Consider the following 27,288-nt stretch of genomic DNA (forward strand, 5'->3'; position numbering starts at 1 on the left):
TTATTGAAATCAATAGAACTGTAGAATAGTCTGTAACGTAGCCCATGTTTCAGGCTGCGATGAGACATTCACTATATCCTGTGTCAATATATTGGTTCGCTTTCAGCATTTAGGGCAGCATACGTGGAGCCGGATATCTGTGTGGAGGAGGCGCTGCCCTACATCACGTTTTATAATGATTGCTGCGGCGTTTTTGGTTTTATTGAGACCGTATAGTATTCAAGTTGTTTTGTTATTATTGCTGCTATTGGTGGGAACTATTGCAACAATTCTCTTTTTCTGTTGCTGGCATCGGAGGCTTCGTAACGGGAAACATCCGATTAAATCCGTGCTTTCAGGGCGCTCAAGGAGTCGCGGTGAGTAGAGGCTTCAGCATCTCCAAGCAGTGCGGCTAGTCCACCAAACCAAATGCGTGGCATGTCTGTAATATGTTCAAGCATTTTCACACGATAACCTGTTAAATAGCTTATAACCTAAACTGTACCATGTGCTATTTTTAGCGACTTGACACACTTGAATTGCCATTATTTTCATCAGATAAACAGCCTATAGGCTACAGTTTAGACTGCTATGTGCATAGCCTTGAGGATGAAATCATCTATTAGGCTACTGTCAGCGTCCAAATGTATCTTGTCCACCTTATTCACAGGTGTACTGTAACGTACACAGTATTAATTTGTCTAATGGTATCCTATGATATCATTATGATATCCTAAATGTAGCCATAGACAACAGGCCTCATATGTGGTGTGTTTGAAGGTATCCGAGTGTTAGAAAATATTTTCATTTGTCCTAGAAGCTGGTCTCCGGACGCATCATTTTCGATCTGAGGTAATCAATCATTGGTTAGGCTATTACTTCTGTCAAGGTCAGTAAGTAGCCATTTTTTATTTATCCAAATACAAGATTGTGAAGGAAGTATAATGGTGCTCTGTGTTACTTTTATTATACTTTACCGGTATACTTTTTGGAGTTGTTGGTGTGCTATTAGTGTTATGCGCATTGCGCATGTGTGATCAATAAATAAAGTGACTGATTCTGCACTTTCTGCAGTTTGACTAATTATGAATAAAATAATCCACGTTGTAATGAAAAATGACAAAATATGCCTATATAGGCTAAAATAAATTGTACATTAAAAACCAACTACACTGAACAAAAATATAAACGCAACATGCAACAATTTCAAAGATTTTACTGAGTTGCAGTTCATATAAGGAAATCAGTCAATTGAAATAAATGCATTAGGCCCTAATCTATGGATTTCACATGACTGGGAATACAGATATGCATCTGTTGGTCACAGATACTGTACCTTAAAAAAGGTAGGGGCATGGATCAGAATACCAGTCAGTGTCTGGTGTGACTGCTATTTGCCTCATGCAGCGTGACACATCTCCTTCTCATAGAGTTGATCAGGCTGTTAATTGTGGCCTGTGGAATGTTGTCCCACTCCTCTTCAATGGCTGTTCGATGTTGCTAGATATTGGCGGGAACTGGAACATGCTGTCATACACATTGATCCAGAGCATCCCAAACATGCTCAATGGGTGACATGTCTGGTGAGCATGCAGGCAATGGAAGAACTGGGAAATGTGCAGCTTTCAGGAGTTGTACACAGATCCTTGCGACATGGGGCCATGCATTATCATGCAGAAGCATGACAAAATGGCACCGAATGAATGGCATGACAATGGGCCTCGGGATCTCATTACAGTATCTCTGGGCATTGAAATTGCGATTGATAATTTGCAATTGTGTTCATTGTCCGTAGCTTATGCCTGCCCATACCATAACCCCACCGCCACTATGGGGCACTCTGTTCACAATGTTGACATCAGTAAACCACTCACCCACACAACGCCATACACTCTGTCTGGCATCTGCCCGGTACTGTTCAAACTGGGAATCATCCGTGGTTTCAACATCGATGGTGAGCATTTGCCCACTGAAGTCGGTTACGGCGCCGGACTGCAGTCAGGTCAAGAACCTGGTGATGATGACAAGCACACAGATGAGCTTCCCTGAGACTGTTTCTGACAGTTTGTGCAGAAATTCTTCAGTTGTGCAAACCCACAGTTTCATCAGCTGTCTGGGTGGCTGGTCTCAGACAATCCCGCAGGTGAAGAAGCCGGATGTGGAGGTCCTGGGCTGGCTTGGTTACACATGATCTGCGGTTGTGAGGCTGGTTGGATGTACTGCCAAATTCTCTAAAACAATGTTTCTGGTAGAGAAATTAACATTAAATTATCTGGCAACCGTTCTGGTGGACATTCCTGCAGTCAGCATGCCAATTGCACACTCCCTCAACTTGAGACATCTGTGGCATTGTGTTGTGTGACAAAACTGCACATTTTAGAGTGCCATTTTATTGTCCCCAGCACAAGGTGCACCTGTGTAATGATTATGCAGCTTAATCAGCTTCTTGATATGCCACACCTGTCAGGTGGATGTATTGTCTTGGCAAAGGATAAATTATCACAAACAGAGATGTAAACAAATGTGTGCACAAAATTTAAGAGAAATAAGCATTTTGTACAAATGGAACATTTCTGGAATATTTTATTGAAACATGGGACCAACACTTTACATGTTGCATTTATATTTTTGTTTAGTGTACTTAATTACACGACTATACTATTAGATCCTGTAGCTATACAAAACCCCAGTTTCATCCACTAATTGCAATATGTGTCAATGTGATTCATAATAATATATTGATCATCCAAATAGTTATGTCTCAAGCATATTAAACGATTTCAGCATATTTTTCTCTCTCCTTTTGGACATGATGTGCCATGTTTTTACAGGGCTTCAGGCACAGCCCGCGCCATGCCAGGAGGGCGCGCGCTCGAGTTGCAGAGGAAAAGGCTCTTGTCGAAATTCCCGAGAGTGAGCATCAAAGTGACTCATCCACAACTGTGAGAAAACGAAAAGTGAAGAAGAGAGTCCTTCCAGACTTCTATCACTCAGTACAAGTCACCCCAACACGCAAACCCGTAGGTATATTATTGGGTAATATAGCCTAAATCCAGCAGCCATAGTCATTTATGCTATCTATTCTAAATTAAATCTGCATGGTCAATTAACACTAGGCCGATTTATTTTATATTTTTCAATTGACAAGTATAGTCTACATCGATGATATGTTTCCTTAAATGAATTACCAATTAAGTAACCAATTTAAAATGCGCGCGTAATCCCCATTGACATCGATGCAATGGATGGTTTTTAAGCGCCAGTTTGCCTTCAATAGTTTGGCCTTCTGTACCACATCATGCCTTGGTACGCTGTTATTCGAAAAGCTATTGCAGCTTGACATTTTATGAACACTGACAAATGTTAAAGTTGAAGCCTTAAAATGTATTCAATTTCTTGATATTGACCATGTTGTCATTTTGCATGTTGACACACGCACCAAACAAACAGTTGTAGGCTACAACCCTTAAACCTCACCATATGCCAAACTCATTAGGCTACTGGGGGGGGGATGAAGGTTGGTGCATATGTGCTTTTGGGTGTCTACATTTTCTTAGTTTACTCTGGATAAATCTAGCTCAGTATGGACTTTCAAGTTACAACTGAGTATCATGAAGTTACTGAAACAATGTATAGACCTCTTTGTGTTATGATTACATTGTTTCAAATGGCCAATATTACAATTACCTCTAGAATAAATAAAACAATTGTGTAGGCCTATTTGCAATAGATCATCAATGTCAATTTGAATGTTTCTTTTCCCAAATGTATAATGTTTGGTTTTTGTAAACATGGACATTTACTGATGGATCATTTCCCCCTGTATCCTCAAGTTCTCAAGAAATATATTGATTCTTCATTTATTATTCAATGTATGGTAATAGCAATAGACTACCATTGAACAATTTTTTAATAATTATTCCAAATTGCTATGGGACTTCTTCAATTCACACATAAGAAAGTATGAAAGCAAATATTAACCTATCACATCAATGCAATTTTTATTGTCTTGTTCCTGACATAATTCTGGGTGTTGTAGTCTTGTAGGAAGGTATATGGAGAACGTTATTACCAATATTCAACTTGTATCCGAGAAAAAAGTAAGTTGAGTAAGAGTGGTGACTCACCAAGTATGTGGCGGGCGGGCTTGGCAATCTCCTAAAACAAGTGTTTAGTTATGCTTTGTTTGAGGTGGTGTGTTTCTCCTAACACTATGGTCACAATAAAGATAATATGGGCCGAAGCGTTGTAGCGACCTTTAAGTAACTGTCCAGTCTTTCCAGATTTCTATGAAATATGGCCTATTATTAATTAAAATATGAGTGAAATAGTTTCCCTTCCAATAAATGGCAATTAAGTATGTTAAAAAGCAGCTTTTCTGTGTTGGAATGGCGTGGGCGTATCCCAACAATAGTGGTGTGGCCTTATAGTGGTCATTAAAAATATATGGAGTGGCTGCTGATCCAACTTTTCACGGACCTTTTTTCCCTGACCTTTTTTCTAAAGGCTAAAGGCCCCGAAGCTACTGCGCATGTACGGATCACGTTCTACGCATCTGTTTCTTTAACTCTACTTAACACACATGGTTGTGGTCCTCCCTTCACATTTCCCGCTGTCAATCCTGAATGATAATTCTTCAAGTTTTACCAGTAAAACTTTCATGCAGCATCTGCATACCAACCATTTGATCTCAATCAGTTTCATGGGGGTATGCATTTAGATCTTCTTGTTATACAGTGTTGTTTCGAAGTAGCCTACAGTGTTGTTTCGAAGTAGCCTACAGTGTTGTTTCGAAGTAGCCTACAGTGTTGTTTCGAAGTAGCCTACAGTGTTGTTTTGAATGATGTACACTGAGCGAATTTTAGAGCAGATGATGTTAACCAACTGTAGCATAGTCAAGTATTTTGCCTTGTGGCGCACGCTGTTGTGTATTGGCCCCATGAGAGAAAAATGCAGTGGTGTTTTTGTCTTACAGTAATGTTATACTATGCTATTATATTCGGTTCAGTTATGTAGAATACTATCATTATGTGATCATGCAGTCATAGATTCAGCTTTGATCTAACTTTATTAAATTGGTAAGTCTACCATTTGTAAGAGTTGCCTTTTCTCTATAGCTAGATCAGTGACTCTGTGTAAAGTAGAGAACTCGATCTGCACATGCGCATAAGCTTTAGTCTGGATCTAGTCGGGATCTGCAGCCACAGCCTTAAAAATATGAATGTCAGTAGACTGCTGATTGGCCAGCTCATCCTCCTCAGGATGATGACATGATCCTCCATGAGGAAATAGCAAGCATTTTATAAACAATCTGTTTGAGATGTCAGGTTTTTTAAGTGTTTTTTTTTCTCCAAATTATGCTTTGGCCACATATGAATATAGGATGAGTCAACTACACTGTTTGGGTATGAGTTAACGGAATATGATATTTTAAAAGTGAGATTTTCACTGGAGAGTTACTTTAACCTAACACCTAGCGACCCCATTAATGGTTAAGGTGTTGGCTTGAAAGTCGCTGGACCTGGGTTCGAATCCTGGTCAGGGCAACTCCCTGATTTCGCTACAATATGATATGACCATGACTCCGTAGTCTAAAACCATGAAGTGATTTTGGTCCTGAGATTATTTTACTATTGATATTTGGAGGGTATAACAAAGATTGATGATCACTAAATGCAATAAATGCACAGCCAAAGTTCATGGATCATTATATTTAAGTCATATCATGCATTGTTTGCATCATTTCAAGCGCGTTTGTGCTCACCATTGAACAAGAGAATGCTTTGTTGATAGACCCTCAGGACACAGTAAATGGTCACAATCCATGGTTGGAACAGGTTGGTGATTGTGAAATCACCCAAAGGTAATTGTCAATGTCCTACTCTTGTTCAGATTGCAACCAGCAATGCTGTTCTATAATTTTTCAATCGAAGTCCACATGTGACTGGTATGCCCTATTGCTTTTTGACCAGCCACACCCTGTCTGGATGTGTCAACACATGCTGTGGCTAAGTATTTGTTATGCATCTGCCCCCTTACCCTATCACAGGGCCCAGGCAGACAGACAGAGCCAGGCAGACACACAGACACAGGCAGATAGAGAAAGGTTGTAATGAATAAGCCTGCAGAACCCAGCTATTTTTTCATTTATATTGATGATAAGGATAGTGCTCTAAAATTGCACATTCATTGTCAACTAGCAACAATTCTAGTCAATGGCACACTGTGCAAGCACATGCGCATCAGGCAGCAAAACAACAACGCGTCTGTGCATGGCTGATGGACCAGGTTAATGACAAAAGGATGTTCATGGACCAGTCTGGATTTCTGATTGGTTTTCGACTGTAAACGTGGAGGCTACGCAGTCACCACTAGACATGCACGTACCCACCCAGGATGGCGCTGTAAGACAGCGACATTGGCAACAGTTTCCCGATTGAATAATCAGAACTAGAGCGCTGGGATCCTCTCTAGTCTCCATCCGTCTTCTTCTGTATCCTAGGATGGTGACGCGTTGACATGCTACAGCTCTACCATCGCATTCTACTCGCCCTGGACCAATCTATTCGCACTCTCTGCTCTGGGGACTTGACATAATTTCATCTCAAAGGAGAGACTTCACTAATTTAATGGGCAGAGTGCATCGCTAGAAGGGTGTGGTTCTGATAAAAAAATGACATAGCCTGCCGCTGTCTGAGCTTGCAGCAAATTGATAAAGGATTTCGATATTATTCAACCGACACCATGTATACAGCGGTAAGTCTTATTTCTGGCCTGGCGGGGGAGCCAGATACAATCGATTTTCTTTCTTGATGCCTGCTTGTGCCTTTTCTTTTTATTGTTGAATCAGAGATCATTGCTAGGCGAGCTGGTGGCTCACGCTACGGTGCCTCCCTTGAGCTATCAATGTGCATTTACATTAGGTTACGCGCATCAGTTTAGGCAAACGTAGGAGCAGCGATGGTGAGAAATGTTTCATTGTGTCTGTCTGTGCTGTATGTGTGTTGTCATATTTGTGTTGCGAGGGAGCGAGCAACACATTGATAATTTATTTCTATTGTTTTAACAGAGCTCCGGTTCGGGCAACGCTTCCCTTCACTGTTCCATGTCTTCATCGGCCGATTTCTCGGACGAAGATGATTATAGTTATAAATCTGGATCGGTCTCACCAGCACCAGGGGACACGTTACCCTGGAACCTACCCAGGCACGAGCGACATAAGCGAAAAATTCAGGGAGGATCCGTTTTGGATCCAGCAGAGAGAGCCGTGCTCAGGATTGCAGGTGAGTGTCAATATTTCATTGTTTGTGCTGCTGCTGATAATATAACATAAAATAGACCTATTGATTCTGCAAATCTATCAGATATGGCAAATTTAGCCACTGTGCTGTGATGCATTGTAGATTTTTTACAAGTATAAGTAATCTACAGGCTTTTTATTTATTCTGCATAATTACAGTAGACTGACGCTGCTGATGGACAGTGGACACTCCCATATGTCAGCCGCTGTCACTTCTGATGCATGTCCAATTTAAACAAAGACACATGTTTGTACTATAGGCTTCTGTAGCCAATAATTAGGCCCAACTAATCTTTTGTCTCATAAGTTAATAAAGAAATGAGATAATTAGGCTACTGTAAAAACCTGTATAGCTGAAGTGTGTTATTTGCTGTCTGGGAATGCTCTCATTACATCCTCTATTCTATTGTCCATCCAATAAAAGTTTATTGGTCACCTACACAGATTTGCAGATGTTATCGCAGATGAACTGAAATGCTTATGGTTCTAGCTCCAACAGTGCAGTAATATCTAGCAATACAATAAGAATACACAAATAATCCAAAAAGTAAAAAAATATCAGAAATATCACAACTAGCAATATCACAATGAGCAAGGTCAGAGTCCGGAACACACTGAGTATACAAAACATTAGGAACACCTGCTCTTTCATAGACTGACCAGGTGAATCCAGGTGAAAGCTATGATCCCTTAGTGATTGTCAGTTGTAAAATCCACTACAATCAGTGAAGGGGATAAGACAGATGAAATTATTTTTAAGCCTTGAGACAATTGAGACAGATTGTGTATGTGTGCCATTCAAAGGGTGAATGGGCAAGACAAAATATTTTAAGTGCCTTTGAACTGGGTATGGTAGTAGGTGCCAAGCTCACCAGTTTGAGTGTATCAATAACTTCAATGCTGCTGGGTTTTTCATGCTCAACAGTTTCCCGTGTGTATCAAGAATGCTCCACCCTCCTAGGACATCCAGCCAACTTGACACAACTATGGGAAGTATTGGAGTCAACATGGACCAGCATCCCTGTGGAATGCTTGACACTTTGTAGAGTCCATGCCCTGACAAATTGAGGCAGATCTGAGGGCAAAAAAGGGGTGCAACGCAATATTAACAAGGTGTTCCTAAAGTTTTGTACACTCAGTGTATTGTCGTGGAAATTTACCACTAAGGACTCAAATTCAATGTAAATCATATCAATCTTTATTATGACGGCCGGAGAGGTTCACAAACTCAGTGCAAGCTTGATGAAAACTCAGAGGGCGTTCCCTTTCAGTCCTTATATGCGGCTACACAAACAAGTCATATAAGCATCATTTACATTATTCTTTATTAAGGTTGGCTCCTGCATGTGACTGACAAGAATTCTTCTCTCAAAGCTGGGACCTTGAAACTGAGATACTTTTTTCGGTTCCCAGAGCAATGTTCTGGGCGTACTGCCAATTGGTCTGAGGAGGAGTTCACAGTCACCTGCACAAACCAAGATGGAGTGAGAGGAGATGCTGTGTACAATTCAAGGCTTATCTCTTGAGACAATAACATTTTCTTTCGCAGTATATATAAATGGTGTGTATAGACAGTATGGACACTATGAATAGAAATGGTGTGCAGCAGTTATATAGGTTGAACCACGACTAGAATACAGTATCTACATATAAAGTGGGTAAAACAGGATGTAAACATTGCTAAAGTGACCAGTGTTCAATGACTATATACATGGGGCAGCAGTCTCTAAGGTGAAGGGCAGAGCACTGGGCGGTAGCCGGCTAGTGACAGTGTCTAAGGTGCTAGGCAGAGTACTGGGTGGTGGCCAGCAGGTGATGGGTGATGGCTGTTCAACAGTCTGATGCACCTGTACTGACCTCGTCTTCTGGATGATAGCGGGGTGAACAGGCAGTGGCTCGGGTGGTTGTTGTCCTTGATGATCTTTTTGGCCTCACAGGAAGGCTGTGAGGCCTTTATCTCAAGGCCATCAGACTGTTAAACTGCCATCACTAACATTGAGTGGCTGCTGCCAACATACTGACTCATCTCTAGCCACTTTAATAATGGAAAAATTGATGTAATAAATGTATCACTAGTCACTTTAAACAATGCCACTTTATATAATGTTTACATACCCTACATTACTCATCTCATATGTATATACTGTACTGTATACCATCTACTGCAGCTTGCCTATGCCGTTCGGCCATCACTCATTCATATATTTGTATGTACATATTCTTATTCATTCCTTTACACTTGTGTGTGTTAAGGTAGTTGTTGTGAAATTGTTAGGTTAGATTACTTGTTAGATATTACTGCATGGTCGGAACTAGAAGCACAAGCATTTCGCAACACTCGCATTAACATCTGCTAACCATGTGTATGTGACAAATAACATTTGATTTGATTTGATGGCCTGGAGATAGAAGCTGTTTTTCACTCTCTCGGTCCTGGCTTTGATACACCTGTACTGTACCATCTACCTGATGGTAGCAGGGTGAACAGGCCGTGGCTCGAGTGGCTGAGGTTCTTGATGATCTTCTTGGCCTTCCTATGACACTGGGTGCTGTAGATGTCCTGAAGGGCAGGCAGTGTGCCCCTGGTGATGTGTTGGGCTGACCACACCACCCTCTGGAGAGCCATGCAGTGCAGTTGCCAGGCGGTGATGCAGCCCAACAGAATGCTCTCGATGGTGCATCTGTAGAAGTTTGTGAGGGTCTTCAAATTTATTCAGCCTCCTGAGGTTGAAGATGCACTGCATCTTCACCACGGTGTCGGTGTGGTGGGACCATTTCAGGTCCTTGGGGATGTGCACACCATGGTACTTGAAGCTTTTGACCCTCTCTATTGCGACCCTGTAGATGTGGATGGGGGCGTGCTCTCTCTGCTATCTCCTGTAGTCCACGATCAGCTCCATCATTTTGTTGACATTGAGGGAGAGGTTATTACCCCTGCACCCCTCTGCCAGGGCACTAACCTCCTCCCTGTAGGCTGTCTCATCATTGTTGGTGATCAGGCCTACCACTTGTCGTCAGCAAATTTGTTTATAGAGTTGGAGTTCATGGGTTAACATGGAGTACAGAACAGGGCTGAACACACACCCCTGGGGGGCCCCCGTGTTGAGGATCAGCATGGCGGAGGTGTTGTTGCCTACCCTCACCACCTGGGGGCAATCCAAGATTGTCTGTTGAGATTGAGTTCTTTAGGTGAAAGTGCAACGAGCGGTCATCATGGCCTGTACATTAGGCTACTAGAATCGGAATTTGATCATCCATTGTAATCCTCTAATACATGGGTTTATTAATCATGGGCTGACACCAGCTGCAGGGCCTTTGTGATTGCAACTTTTATGTTGGTCTGATGCTGTTTATTTGATTACAGAATGTTTTTAATAATTTAAATGCGATTGGAATTATTTGACAAACTTCTGTGCCATAACCTAAGAATTTCACAGGAGAGCAAGCTATTGTAGTAGTTGAACTGTGTGATTTACTGTAAATGTAGTCTGTGAAACAAATGAGAGTACTAATGATACATTCTAGGGGCGACCTTGCTAAATGCATTTTATTTTCTTTATTTTTTGCAAAAAGAATGTTCTTGGACCATAGTTTCAGTTCAGTAGCTTAGACAGGGCTATAATAGGCCCATGCACTTTTCAATTCAGGAATTAATCCTTAGTTATATGCTCAGGACCATAAAAGGTGAATATTTGGTTGGGAATGGTATGGACTCACATGGCACATCTGCAGGGTGTGCTGTCTCGCTCACCTCTCAGAATCTTGCTGTTGACATTCATCAACAGAATATTTTGGCTTTGATTAAAAAAATGGAAACAGTAAACTATCATATTGTAATCCAATGTGATATGATCGTTGAACAAACATTGTGTTATTACACGTAATAGGCTACATGCTATTACCTATCACATGTACAACCTTTAGCGTGTTGCTTGGTTTGAAAATGCTATTTGATGTTTCTAACAGGGGTCCTATTGTTTTGCTCACGATGTGAGTAGGCCTAAAATCCATATTTTCTGTTAGCTGAATCTCAGGATCCATAGATTACTAGCTAGTTTGAAAAAATGATATTTTCAATTCGCAAGTCCTGAATCTGCCTGATGGCAGGATGTGATCATTGTTCAGGTGGATGCATCTGTCCCTTTCCTAGTGATGCCGGATATTGTAGAATATTTGCCCTCTGATTTTGCCCATTTTGATAATCTTATTCATATCTCTGTGACAGTCGTCCCAGGGCTGGGCGATGTATTGAATTTATTTGATTAATTCAAATGTATGTTTTTGCGTGATATTCCAAATGCCTGTATCACAAGAATCTAGTTTTATTTTAATTTGTTATGTGCGTTTATGTTCGCTTGTTCTCATGTTTATTTTTTTGATTGCAGTTAGAGTACAGTATAACTGCAGTATGCTGCAAATACTGCGTCCAAAGTAACACCATTTTTTATTGCAGTGTTTTTGCAGTGTAACTGCAGTTACTGCACCTTTACTGCAGTTTCAAAACGGCAATCTTTTATTGTAAGGGTTGCTCCTTCTGCTGTGACTGTGCGCCTTCCCATTTACACACACACACACACACACACACACACACTCACACACACACACACACACACACACACACACACACACACACACACACACACACACACACACACACACACACACAACAAGCCCCTGCCACTCACAACAACAAAGATGAGAGATCACTTCTTCCTCTCTGACACTATTTGCATTTGAGGTTTGGTCCAATAGAATGGGTCATATGGACACCAAAACACATTGAGACATTTCTTTACTGTAATAGAGGACAAGTTAACCTTTCTAACCATACCCTTTTTATGTCTTAACTCCTCAAATTGTGTGCAGAGCAGATACTACTAAAATGAGAGTATAAATGAACATTGATTCTGGAAAATTAATGCTCAGGTTGTCACGCACAGCTTTGCAGTACCACGTACCGTAAGCAGCATTTTAGCCAAAGACTGTTATACTAGCTGTCTAGTCTGAGTTTTATAAATGTGCAATAAGCATAAAGCACACTTATATAAGGAATTGGCAAGTCATTCTCATTCTGAGAAATAAGGTAGGTTCAGGGCAAGTCCTGGCGAGACCCCAACAAATTTCCCCTACAAGAATAGTCCTAGTAAGCAAAATGATGTTGAAAAGACATCTAAAATGCATATTCTTTCTGACGTTAGGTTCAATTTAGGTTCTGAATGAAAGGTGAAAAGACGTATTTTATGGACGTTGAAATCAGGTACATTTTTGGTTCTGAATGAAAGTTGAAAATATGTCATTTATAAATGTCTATGTTTTGGCCAAATCAAGGCTTGTCCAGACCGGACAAAATCTGAACCAAACATAGACGTCTAGTCCGGACAGCACCAAAAAAAGATGTCCAAAAGGCTTCAGCGTCGGCCCTTTCTTACTGAGGTATAGTCTACAGTAGGGTTCGGCAACTCCAGCCCTTGGGGCCGGAGTGGTGTCACACTTTTTCCCCATCCCTAGTCAACACAGCTGATGAAACTAATTTCATTCTAAACTGAAGATCATGATTAGTTGATTGTTGGTGTCAGATGTGTTAGCTGGGACTGGGTCAAAAGTAGGACACCAATCAGGCCACAGAGGACTGGAGTTGCCCATCCCTGGCTTACAGTGTCACATGAAATGACATTTTAGGAAAGCCCATCTATGTGCTAGGCTTACCGTTTGTAAAACACCAAAAAAAGACGACCAAAGGATGCCGGTATCAGTCCATGCTTACTAGGGTGTAGCCAACCATGTCTGCCCACAATGGAATTTTATGAATGCCCATCGATGTGGTAGGCCCGCCGTTTGTAAAACAGTCCATTGCATTGGCTTTATTAGTCCTGATTCATATGACTAATCAATTTGGCTATTTAATTAAGCTCTGAATATCAGCTACCCAACTTTATCAGGAGTTATCCTAAGCCTATTTGCAATGTGTTTACACAGCAGGAAATGCAGAAGTATTTTCTTTTTCACTATAATCAGCTCATAAAAAAATGTATGGATACAAACTTGAAACCACTGCTCATGAAAATTTTGCCCACGGAATGAAACTCCTGGACAGCCTGATTGTCCATTTTAGTTTAACTGTCCTGTTTTTAGGATATGTTGTTTGTTAACATGTCATGTTTTATTTGATTGGAAGACATTTAGGTTAGGCTATTTGATCGGAGAAACGTGCATGATGTAAAAAGTGTCCATCTCATTACATTGTCATACATTTTATCTCCAGCCTGTAGGAAAGGCAACATACTCTTTCTACCATATGCTATATCTGCTACATGATTTATGTTAGATAATTGTTTTGACGGAATGTTGGTGGAGCACCGCAGCGATGTGTCTCCAACAGAACCCTGGAGAGGCACGCTGGGAATGGACAAGATAAATATTTTGGGTCCCTGCCTTTGACAAAGTGGGATCTGCTTATCAAAGGGTGGCATCAGTTCTCACCTAAAAAAAACAATATGCCATTGGTTGAGAGAAATTGTTATTGTTTTGGGGCAAAATTATGTATTATTTTATGGGTTATTGGAGGTGCGTCTAGGTCATTTTAGTTCAGAAAATGCCGCCCTTGTCAATCTGCCACCATAGGCGGCCGCATAATCCTGCCTAATAAGTGGGCCGGCCCTGAGTAGATTACTTGATTTCAACATCTGAACAAAGTGGACAGGCTAGCATGCTGTTCAAGCATTTGGAGACAGATAAAAGGGTGTGTTAGTAACAATTCAACTGTTCTTCTTTGTTAGCTAGAAAAGGGATCCAAGTTGGCTAAACTTTAAATATAAGATGGCTAATCTACTCTACATGGGCTTGTGCTTGAGAAATTGTTCCTGAGACCTGTGTTAATAATTTTCTATAATGCCTGCTACAATAAGTTAGTCATTATTAGTGAATGTGCATTATGCATGGTTTTGGTTAAATGTGCAACAAAATGAGCATTTTCATAGACAGAATTGAAAGCCATATCAGTGATTATTTCAAAAAAGCAGGTTAAACTACTTTGATAAAATAATACAGTTATTAGTGAGTCCTATGGTTGTGGAAGGCTTATATTTATCTTAGGTATAATTTCACAAGCCCTGAATTCATTAGATTATTGCTGACTGTTTGAAATGCAGTGTACTTGACCTTTAATTGTACAACAAAGCTTATTTTGAGAAAACATTTAGAAAATGTAGATATATCGTGAATCACCCAGAAATTAGAACAAATTGAGGTATGATCTTTAGACCACATCGCCCAGCCCTAAATTGTCCATACCAGTCCATACCAGTCCATACCAGTCCATACCAGTCTTGATCACTTCTCCTTAGAAAGTAAGCTATTTTCCTATTGATTCTCTATATTTTATGGAAAGAATCGGGTTGAATGGAACCTAGACTGTGTTGAATTGCATCATCATCAGCACCATCTGTTTATTCTAGACTGCATTTCTTCTGGAATTAAACCCTTTTAGTATTAGGACCTGTGAGGTCATCTCCTCTGCCTGCTGTAGCACCGGGACTTCAGCAGACTCAATGCAACAGACAGACAAATATACAATCGCTATGTTATAACGAATGCACAATGTAGGCCTTGATTTATGAATTATGACAGTTGTCATCCTTTTCATGCCTCTATTGAGTGAGGTATGTTGGATTGGAAATAGACCTACCTAATAAGGCAAGGCCAACCAAGTGAAACAATTGGATAGCGAGTATCCTATTCCTATGCTTAAATTATCTAACTATAGGCACATTTTCATGGAATGGAAACGTTGTGGACTGTCTTGAAATCACTGGCATCAGTGCTTATTAATGATTATTTTGCACAGCAGTTGATGCTGAGTGATTCTGTTATCATCGCGTTAGTGTGCTGGTATTACTGGAATTGGAGTCATGGTGGACTCCGCAGAGAGAGAGAGAGAGCAGGGAGGGGAGACGCGTGCATTAGTATTGCTCAGGCGCGCCCGCTTGATATGGGATGGCATTTATTATGTCCAGCAGCCCTCTCTCCCCTCAATCCCTCCCAGACTGTCACAGAACACACCCGAGATCTTCTCATGAAACCGGAGAAGAAGTCTCGCCTAGTGGTGGTTTGACCTACCGGGAAGGGGTATAGGGGCGTTTCCTTCCATGTAACAACGGCGCTGGTCACTCCTCTGTCCGGATCCCTGTCCCGCAACTAGAACTAGGTTACACACTCGCCACAGTGGCTGGTGAATGTCCAGCCTATAGAGAGCCCTATGGTGGAGTTCGGGTAATGGCTCACTACAACGCGACGCCGGCAGGTTATATGCTCGCCGACGAAAAGGAATACCTTCAAGCGTATGAGGATGTCCTCGAAAAATACAAAGGTATGCTAATTACTTTGGCCGCCTATACCGATTGGTAGGTCTACAATGATTCGACATGAAACAATGAGGGAATAGCCCTGTATGGGACAATTGCACCGTGGTAGGCTAAAGCCCTAAACAAGTGTGTCAGCAAGCCACTGAGCTTTGATGACTGGAGGACAGCGGGTCGGAATGAATGGAAACATGACAGTCTAGGCTATTTGATTGTAGTCTATAGTCTTGTCAGTTTATATTAGAATTCGAAAGTTTGTGTTTAGCACTTGTAAAAAGCCAAATTGACTTGGATTTGTGCGACATTATACTAGAATGATGTAGAATTTGCATTGATGCATCGATTGGAGGAGGGGTGTTCCTCAATGTAAAGAAAGAATGCTGTCTCAACGTTTTACTGTCACTTTTGTCACATGAGAAAAGCAATCTCAAAATCACTATAGGCTATATTTTGGTAGGCCTATTAATTATGGAGATGATTATTTATTTCAATGAAATATTAGGCTATGCAGGAGATGTTATTTAAATGAACATTTCTATGAAGAATTGAATATCTTTGGGTTGATGAGCCCTCTTTTGTTGTAACTGTTGTCTGACCAATTGACCAAGCTGTTATTAATGTAGGCTGACACAAAGAGAGGACCACGGTCCATCAGCCAAAGATGCAGCAGGCCTATTATCTTGCATTAGTCCATCAAGCATTACATTCAGGCTGGCAGGGCTTGAGGCCAAGTCGATTATTACTGGAAACCTGCAGAAGACATTACATTTTCAATATCCTGTCTACAGCAAAGCATTCTCCGCTAGCTGGATGACATCACCCCCCTACACATACAGATGTTGGATCTTAATTTGATCACCCTTGTTGTTGCATGCAAGTTTTAAGTGTATTCAAGTTTTAAAAAGGTTTCTAAAATTTGTGATTTCCACTTTAACATTTCAGATTTGATTTACCCTAACTAAAAATGTATCAACCCCTACACAAATGTCCATTAATTATAATCCACACAATAATTAACATTTCCTATTTCCCTTCTGTGGGAAACTGGTCAAATTAAACATCTGTAGTCCCCTGCCAGGCCTATAGTGTGAAACTCAAATAGACTCCATCTCCTACAGTGATTGATTTCCCCCTTTTATATTTTCGATCTCTCCAATGTTATCTGCAGCATTTGAATGAGCAGTGAATGAGAAAAGGTCATCCGTGTGAATGGGTTATTTGTGTTTGATACTGTGATTCCTTGTTAACCAGTGGTCAGTCACTAACAATGGATATTTACGTGGTCTCTCTCTCAGCTGTTGCGTATCACAGCAACAGACAGTCAACTGTGGCCTGCTTAACGGCCCTTGACTAGAGCATAATGGAATCATATGATGTAGCATCATTTGGAATCTGTGTCTGACTTTTGTCTCCAGTCACTAGGTCAGACAATGAGGTGTTTTATCATTGGTGCTCCGTACGGCTACATACAGTTGAAGTCGGAAGTTTACATACACTTACGTTGGAGTCATTAAAACTCGTTTTTCAACCACTCCACAAATTTCTTGTTAACAAACTATAGTTTTGGCAAGTCGGTTAGGACATCTACTTTGTGCATGACACAAGTCATTTTTCCAACAATTGTTTACAGACAGATTATTTCACTTATAATTCACTGTATCACAATTCCAGTGGGTCAGAAGTTTACATACACTAAGTTGACTGTGCCTTTAAACATCTTGGAAAATTCCAGAAAATTATGTCATGGCTTTAGAAGCTTCTGATAGGCTAATTGACATCCTTTGAGTCAATTGGAGGTGTACCTGTGGATGTATTTCAAGACCTACCTTCGAATTCAGTGCCTCTTTGCTTGACATCATGGGAAAATCAAAAGAAATCAGCCAAAACATCAGCCAAATGAGACTTATATCGACATAACCTGAAAGGATGCTCAGAAAGGAAGAAGCCCCTGCTCCAAAACTGGCAGAAAAAATCCAGACTACGGTTTGCAATTGCACATGGGGACAAAGATTGTACTTTTTGGAGAAATGTCCTCTGGTCTAATGAAACAAAAATAGAACTGTTTGGCAATAATGACCATCGTTATGTTTGGAGGAAAAATGGGGAGGCTTGCAAGCCGAAGTACACCATCCCAACCATGAAGCACGGGGGTGGCAGCATCATGTTGTGGGGGTGCTTTGCTGCAGGAGAGACTGGTGAACTTCACAAAATAGATTGCATCATGAGGGAGGAAAATTATGTGGATATATTGGTGCAACATCTCAATTGGGTCTTCCAAATGGACAATGACCCCAAGCATGCTTCCAAAGTTGTGGCAAATGGCTTAAGGACAACAAAGTCAAGGTATTGGAGTGGCCATCACAAAGCCCTGACCTCAATCCCATAGAAAATTTGTCGGCAGAACTGAAAAAGCGTGTTCGAGCAAGGAGGCCTACAAACCTGACTCGGTTACACCAGCTCTGTCAGGAGGAATGGGCCAAAATTCACCCAACTTATGGTGGGACGCTTGTGGAAGGCTACCCAAAACGTTTGACCCAAGTTAAACAGTTTAAAGGCAAAGCTACCAAATACTAATTGAGTGTATGTAAACTTCTGACCCACTGGGAATGTGATGAAAGAAATAAAACTGAAATCAATCATTCTCTCTACTATTATTCTGACATTTCAAATTCATCAAATAAAGTGGTGATCCTAACTGGCCTAAGACAGGGAATTTTTAAAGTTTAAATGTATTTGGCTAAGGTGTATGTAAACGTCCAACTTCAACTGTACATGCATCTACTTCAAATGTTACAAAAAAACATTTTTCTTTCTAAAAATGACTTCGGTCCACACTTATTATGTTTATCATAATGTTATGAATCGCAACCAAGCTAAACCGATATCATATCAATGTTGTTTCTTTACTTTGATAGATTGAGTAGGTAGCCTACTGATATCCTAATCTTCATCCAATTATGTTTTATGCCAGCTCTTACACTGGTTAGACAGGTTTCAGTACTGAACTAACAGTTCACCTGAGGAAGTGCAATGTTACATGCATTTGTTGGTGATAATAATTATAAATGCTTATACAGTAAATACTTCTCAAAATGTATGTCATTATAAATGTTTGTAATGTTTATTAATACAGGAATATTAATTTAGTATGTACACTTCTTCTCAATAGTTTATTAAATTAAGTTATTGTTAAGTGTTTCCAGTGATTTGAGCCCAACATTGATTTGACCCCAGACTTTGAATACTAGGATATGCCTTGTGATAATTTCAAACAGGGATTCCCTTAAGTTGCTGGCTATGTATTGGAAGGCCATTGGTCTCTCATTTAAAACTCCAGCACAGCTCCATGGCTGCATGTGACAATGACATTCGTCACGTAAAAATCTGAGTTATGTTTGATGTGACACATAGCTGGAAATCACCTTCTTTGAGGACTCAGTACAAAGTTATAATGGGACTAAGGAGGAAGTTCAATACTGAATCATACACTATTAGAAAAAAGGGTTCCAAAAGGGTTCTTCGGCTGTCCCCATAGGAGAACCCTTCTTGGTTCCAGGTATAACCCTTTTGGGTTCCATGTATAAAGGGTTCTACATAGAATCCAAAAGGTTTTTACCAGCAACCCAAAAGGGTTCTTCAAAGGGTTCTCTTATGGGGACAGCCGAATGATCTTTAAAGGTTCTAGATAGCACCTTTTTTCTAAGAGTGTAATGAATGTTTTGGTAGTAAGAAGTTCAGAAAGTCACCAAAACCCCTGCTTTAATTCAATTTAAATGTCATAACCCGTTATGCTTATATGTGTACCCTTCACCACGCTTAGCATGTCATTTTTTTATTGTTATTTCTGATTACTTTTGTACAACAAAATGAATGAAAAAAAAAAGAATGCTGACCCCTTCTAAAATATATTTTTCCCCTCCAGAAATGAGCCTAACAACATATTGGTGTATATTATCAGACTGGTTTGTTATGTAGCAATAAGCATTATCACCTGAAGCTCAAGTGATACAGCATAGTGGCTATAAATAAATAGGCTGAGTCATGAGCTTGCCAATATTTATTTGTGCATTTTTCTGCTTATCATTAGCTAGATCAGTGCCCTTTCATCATGGGGGAACATCCAGTTAAGAACAAATTCTTATTTACAATGACGGCATACCCCGGCCAAACCCAGACGACACTGGGCCAATTGTGCGCAGCCCTATGGGACTCCCAATCACGGCCGGATGTGATACAGCCTGGATTCAAACCAGGAACTCTAGTGATTCCTCTTGCACTGAGATGCAGTGCCTTAGACCTCTGCGCCATTCGGGAGCCCTATCAATGAAGACTAGGGTGGCCCTGTTTCTATTGTACATTGTCAAATTGAAATAAAAAATAAAATTGGTTCATAAACATGATTTAGAGTTTGGGAGACAGGCAGGCTGCCTCTGACTGGGGAGAGAAACAGGCTTGCTTGAGCCTACTGCCTGAGGATCATAGAAACAGCCCTTCTCTAATGCTGTAGCCTACTAGAAACTAGATATGTTAAGGTTTATAATACTACCAATGTTATTTTGAGAAATAGCACTGACACACGAGATGCGCATTTTCATCATTTCGCAATCGAAAATTGTTTTCTTTCATTCTTATTCGTGCTTATGAATTTACCATGGTATGGTATGGTTTTCCCCTCTCACAAACCACAGTGTCTAAGGAACGGGCTAAACCAAAAGCATAATTGGTGGCGGGGGGATCCAATAATAAAATTAGGAATTGAGTAGCACTGTGTTGTGTAATGAAAAAGAATGCCAGTAATTGCCTGGTGCTTTACGGTGGGAAAATAATTTCCTATCAATCAAATTCATCATGGTATATTTTTGAGGGGTCAAATTGACCTGTCTCTAATGTTGGCGGTGTTCATGACCTCCCCCGGTCTGAAAAGTACAACCCCTCAAATATACAGCCTTTGTCTGTTGTACATCTATCTATAAAGCACAGAGAGACTCATGTCTAACCAAAGCTTCTCTTTGTGTGAGATTGGTGTTGTGCATCAGTTAAACACTTATTTACAGTCCCTTCAGAAAGTATTCACACCCCTTGGATTTTTCCACGTTTTGTTGTGTTACTGCCTGAACTTTAAATGGATTAAATAGAGATTTTTAGTCACTGGTGGAATTATCTTTTTCATTTTTTTTAAATCAAATATGAAAAGCTTAAATGTCTTGAATCAATAACTATTCAACCCCTTTGTTATGGCAAGCCTAAATAAGTTCAGGAGTAAAAATGTGCCTAACATGTCACATAAGTTGCATGGACTCACTCTGTGTGCAATAAAAGTGTTTAACATGATTTTTGAATGACTGCCTCATCTCTGTAGCCCACATATACACTTATCTGTAAGGTCCCTCAGTCGAGCAGTACATTTCAAACACTGATTCAACCACAAACACGAGGGAGGTTTTCCAATGCCTCACAAAGAAGGACACCTATTGGTAAATGGGTAAAAAATAATTAAGCAGACATTTAATATCCCTTTGAGCATGGTGAAGTTATTAATTACACTTTGGATGGTGTATCAATACACCCAGTCGCTACAAAGATACAGGCGTCCTTCCTAACTCAGTTGCCGAAGATGAACGAAACTGCTCAGGGATTTCACCATGAGGCCAATGGTGACATTAAAACAATTACAGAGTTAGTACAATGTATTGACTCAGGAGTATGAATACTTATGTAAATTATATATTTCTGCATTTCATTTTCAGTACATTTGTAAACATTTCTAGAAACATGTTTTCACATTGTGGGGTATTGTGTTTAGATGTGTGAGAAAATCAATTTAATTAATTTTGAATTCAGGCTGTAACACAACAAAATATGGAATCAAGGGGTATGAATACTTTGTGAGGGCACTATAGGTATATCTTATTCAAACAAAACAAAACAAACATTGAGTAAGCAAAACAAACTAGCAACAGCATTGAAGTAGTTTTCCCCATAAAAGAAAAGTACTGATCATTAGGATGGTTTATACTAAGGTGTGGCTTATATGTTTCCTCTCCCGACTAATAGTGAAATATGGAAATATGAAGTTAAAGTAGAAATTATACAATGGAACAGTCAACAGCCAAGTTGGGAGGATGTATTTTCACAAGTTCACATCCTGCATGTGTCACCTTCATCTGTCCCTGTCATTAGTATGAATAGAAACACCAGGTGTGGTCAAACCTGCGTAGCATGCTAAATATGTAGATCTTCTCAGGGTGCACTTGGTCCCCTTGTCATTCATTGTTTAGATTTTGGCAAACAATCAAAAATTAAAGTAAAATATTTTTCTATGTTGGTTGCTGAAATTCATGCAATACTTGTCTGCATGTACTGTAGCTGTGTAATGGACAAATTCAGCAAATTATTGAATATTGTGCGGCTGAAACATTCCTGAAGTTGATTGGCAGCTCGTTGGAAATGGATATTACTGTTTCCGACCAAAACCATGGAGAAAAATAACCATAGCTTATTGCAGATACTGTGACTGCTTGTCCATTGTGCAGACAGTTAGGCTACACCTCAATGCACAGTTAGGTTTTCACAATGCACCTGTTACAGTATGCCAGTTATATGCATCTCACCTAAATATTGAAGTGCGGTGTCATCCATCTGCTGTGCGGATGTTGACATTGCTAGTGATATCAGATACTGTAAATTGTATTTCTCAATTCCCTTAGATATCACATGCTGAGCATGCTTTGCTGACAGCCTCTGTGTGGAGGGATACATGCTTTGGTGACAGCCTCTGTGTGGAGGGATACATGCTGTGGTTTTAATGAGGCCGGTGTTACGGCCTTTGGCGCAGTGGCACTTTGACCTGCCATCGGAAAGTCAGCTGTCCATAGCGACCCTTAATGGGAAACTCAATTACTCACTAACCTTAAACAATGATTCTATGAATGTGTTTGAAAGGAAATCATTTGGATGTTTGCACGTTGGTTATGCACCTCAGATGTGCAGTCTAATAGGCACCACTCATTATTTACTATTCAAGCCTTGTAAGAATGTCTGTCCACATACCTCAGTAATGTGATTTAATAACACACTAGAAACTGGTTTCTTTGGATTGATCACTAATCCACCGCTGTTTTATCAAAGATGTAAGGATTAGACCTTGTTCTTTTAAAATGTAGTAATCCCATAGTTTTCACCTGGAATCAAATACAGCCCCCAACAAAAGATCTGTACATTTGAGCACAGTTTAGAGTTCAACCCACGGTTTCTTGGATATATACAATGGCTGTTGCTTAGGACAGTGTGTGGATGAATGGGAGCACAGTGTTCTAGTAAAGCCTCTAGATGGGAGGTGGGGATGAATTTTGGGAGCCATTTTGTGGTCTTTTCAAACAGTTGATCGCCTACCGTAGTTAAGAATATGGAAGATTTATTGGGAGTGGGCCTAATTTCTTTTCTGTTGTGGATTGACTGTCTCTCCTAACATGTCACTGGGTTTTTTCATTCAATTCAAAGATGTGGCAAAACATCAAGCTGGGGGCTTGTAGGGATTGAATGTGTGTGTGTGGACAGGAATGCACTTTTTCAGTTTAGGTACATCATGCACAGGGATGTCTTTACTCATTTACTGGTCATACTTTTTGAAATGTTGAATGAAATCACATAGAAAAATAAGTTAGTTGAGTTAGTATATTGACGAATGGCATTAGTGTAGTGTTGTTTTATGCGCCTGCAGTTAGTTATCCATTACAGTAACAAGCTGCTAAGGCAAATTGATGAAAATGCTACCAGCACAGATATCTAGTGGAGTAGTTAGCAACACAAATATGTAGCATCACAACCACAGGAGGAGAACCTTGTCTTCTCCCCTCCCCTCCCAGGTTCTCTCTCTGACACCATGTACAGTAGCTACGCAGGAAGTGCCGTAAAGCCTTTCAGTGACTCAGCAATAACCTCATGCGCTCTATTACAGATACTGTCTTGGAGACAGGTTTCTGAAAGCGCAACACGGTGTAGTGTGATGCAATTTTATTAGCACAGGAAGTGTACTGTGTAACAAGGTCTTATAAACAAAGTGATTTCTATTCTTAACAAGAAATCTGTAAAGATGGCACCTCATCCTCACCCAAGCTTTTCCTACCCTCAAGAAAAGCCTCACAAGGTCAAGACTCAGAGATTCCAGTAGGTCTTCAAATATTCCCAGAATGTGGGCCTCAACTCTGCATTATATAATATGTTCATCTGTTCAACTCCAGATGTTGTTGATGTATGTCTTTGACTCTGAATATATTAAAACAACTGTTTACATACAGTAGTTTGGAATGTGGCAGCATTGTCAGATTGATCCTGGATCATTGTAATATATCAATCAGCAAGCAATGAAGCTAAATTAAAGCTTCAAGATGAATATAGTCCCCTACCCCAACACATGAATGTAGGCTACAGTATATGGTATCCTGTGTGGAGAGCCTGAAGACCCCTCCCATTTATAGAACACCTCTGTAAATGTCTTACTGTTCCTCATGACACAGAGATGCAGAGGCATAACAAGTACACTAGACTGCAATATCTGATCCTGCTACTCTAAAGTCTGCACTTTTCTAGCTTTTCATACTGCCAAGTAAAAGGTGCACATCACACATACTATACAATATTTCTTCAACAGACATACAGTGGCAAGAAAAAGTATGTGAACCCTTTGAAAATACCTGGATTTCTGCATAAATTGGTCATAAACTTTGATCTGATCTTCATCTAGGTCACAACAATAGACAAACACAGTCTGCTTAAACTAATAACACACAAACAATTATACATTTTCATGTCTTTATTGAACACACCGTGTAAACATTCACAGTGCAGGGTGGGAAAAGTATGTGAACCTTTGGATTTAATAACTGGTTGACCCTCCTTTGGGGGGTAACCTCAACCAAACATTTTCTTTATTAGCTGATCAGACCTATGCAACGGTCAGGAGGAATTTTGGATCATCCCTCTTTACAAAACTGTTTCAGTTCAGAAATATTCTTGGGATGTCTGGTGTGAACTGCTCTCTTGAGGTCATGCTACAGCATCTCAATCGGAGTGAGGTCAGGATTCTGACTAGGGCACTCCAGAAAGCATATTTTCTTCTGTTGTTTATTTACTTCTGTGTTTTGGGTCGTTGTCCTGTTGCATCACCCAACTTCTGTTGAGCTTCAATTGGCGGATAGATAGCCTAACATTCTCCTGCAAAATATCTTGATAAACTTGGGCCTGGATAGCAAGTTGTCCAGGCTCCGAGGCAGCAAAGCAGCCCCAAACAATGATGCTCCCTCCACCATACTTTACAGTTTGGATGAGGTTTTGATGTTGGTGTGCTGTTCCGTTTTTTTCTCCACACATAGTGTTGTGTGTTCCTTCCAAACAACTCAACTGTAGTTTCATCTGTCCACAGAATATTTTGCCAGTAGCGCTGTGGAACATCCACGTGCACTTTTGCAAACTTCAGATGTGCAGCAATGTTTTTTTTGGACAGCAGTGGCTTCTTCCACGGTGTCCTCCCATGAACACATTTCTTGTTTAGTGTTTTACGTATTGTAGACTCGTCAACAGAGATGTTAGCATGTCCCAGAGATTTCTGTAAGTCTTTAGCTGACACTCTAGGATTCTTCTTAACCTCATTGAGCATTCTGCGCTGTGCTCTTGCAGTCATCTTTGCAGGATGGCCACTCCTAGGGAGAGTAGCAACAGTGCTGAACTTTCTCCATTTATAGACAATTTGTCTTACCGTGGACTGATGACTGATCATACTTAGTGTGTCCCTTTTCCCACCTGCGTTGTGGGATATTGTTTAGAGTTAGTGCCTATGTGCGCTACGTATTGGCACGTTCGTTAAATCTTTTGTTGTTTTGTAAGTTTCACTTGAATAAATATGTGGAACTCTACTCCCGCTGCGCCTTGGTCTAGTTATTTCAACGACGGCCGTGACACTTTTTCTTGCCGCTGTACGTGATTATGGACAACCATTATCAATACCTTGTTAAAATGCATGATACCGGCTCTATCTATCTAAGTAGAAACTGATAATGCCACTGTTTTATCTTTACTATCTCTCATAGTTTACAAAAGTGCAGGATACTGTCAAAGAAAAAAGCTTGGTATCTTTACTATCTTAGAAATTGGTAGTGGTGACATTCCTTAGCACCTCTGTTTATTTTTTCATCACAGACGAACATGCGTATCTTTATTCGCAATCTGCATTTTACGGTTCTCCTCACCCTCTTCAAAACCCATGCAACATTTCCATGCTATTTCTAACCCCTGCCCTTATTATCAGCTTGAGCCATGTCTATGAGCTTGAGCCATGTCTATGAGCTTGAGCCATGTCTATGAGCTTGAGCCATGTCTATGAGCTTGAGCCATGTCTATGAGCTTGAGCCATGTCTATGAGCTTGAGCCATGTCTATGAGCTTGAGCCATGTCTATGAGCTTGAGCCATGTCTATGAGCTTGAGCCATGTCTATGAGCTTGAGCCATGTGATGGCAAGTTTCTAATGTTTCTTTCATTTGCCAACAGATCTGCATCTGCCTTTGGCATTTACAGCCTCATCCCTGATGTTTTATCTGTGTTCTTCAGTGGGATTGTGATATTGTTACAACCTTAGCCTATGTAAGCCCATTATACAGTCTCCTCCAATAGGGATATCCCATTTGGCTAGGGCTAGGGTTGTTACAATATGATAGCAAATTCAGTTTTCATGCCTGACTGCTCTCAGAGCACATATTCCTCCCCAGCCTGAATGACATTCGGATAATGACATTTGAGTCTCAATACCACACTTCTTCTCTGTCTGATGTTGGGCCTTTGTTTTCTCCTTTTTGTTCTAGGGTGTGGTCTGGCTATTGCAGATCACCATTCCCTTATGGTTCTCAGATTAATGCCCTTAATAATGTTTTCCTGCAAGTGTGCTGCAGGATCTCAAACCACAATCTTTATAGGTAGCTCATCCACTGGTACAAATACTGACTGACTGAAAAAAGTCAATGAGGAGTTAAAACACAGCTGTTTTCTGCACAGTCACTGTCTTTGTTCCTGGTCCCCTGTGCCGAGCCTAACCTCCCACTCTCCTCCGAGTCTGACAGCCCACTCATCACATTCAAATGTCCAGGCCAATCCCACACATACAACAGAGCAGGCTCCCTCTATGGAGAATGTCTGTTACTGTACAAAAGACACATTGTGTCCAGACAGAAGAGAGGCCGCATCCAAATCCTAGTCAGAGACTTGTCTGTGCGCCATGCTCCCTATGTGATTGTGGTTAGGATCCTTTGTCTGGGCCGTACTGTGATGGTGTGAGATGTGGGACTACTGAAGTGTGCTGGAGGCTGGAATAGGCTCCGTGGTTAACATTGCAGTGCAGTCCCAGAGGAAACCCAAGCCAGGTGCATACTCAGCACTAGGCCATAACATTCCTAATCATGTCAGACCCGCGAGGACGCCCCAACCCTCCGCTCCCCTCACTCGCTCCCCAACCATGTGACTGTGGTGCTGAGACAAATGAAAACAGTGCATGCGTACTGTAGACGAGGCACGGCTAGGCTAACTCTGACAGATTAGGTTGAGTGTGTCTGGCTGTTGAAAACCTCTCTTAACCCAACTCTCCAAAGGTCAATTTCATAGGACTG

The 27,288-nt window shown here is 40.7% G+C and overlaps 1 protein-coding gene across 1 annotated transcript in view; it reads left to right on the forward strand.

Annotated features, from left to right (window-relative positions):
• Window positions 1–15: 15 nt before the first annotated feature.
• The window catches only part of LOC115153423 (dystonin), a 195,299-nt gene continuing 168,026 nt past the window's right edge, over window positions 16–27,288 (forward strand). The window contains exons 1-4 of the mRNA XM_029698858.1: window positions 16–356; window positions 797–831; window positions 2,811–2,999; window positions 7,049–7,262. Coding sequence (XP_029554718.1) covers window positions 176–356; window positions 797–831; window positions 2,811–2,999; window positions 7,049–7,262 — 619 coding nt within the window. The 5' untranslated portion in view covers window positions 16–175. The remainder of the gene's footprint in view (window positions 357–796; window positions 832–2,810; window positions 3,000–7,048; window positions 7,263–27,288) is intronic.

Source organism: Salmo trutta, chromosome 18 (genome assembly GCF_901001165.1).
Source record: "Salmo trutta chromosome 18, fSalTru1.1, whole genome shotgun sequence".
In the NCBI taxonomy this organism is placed as follows: Eukaryota; Metazoa; Chordata; class Actinopteri; order Salmoniformes; family Salmonidae; genus Salmo; species Salmo trutta.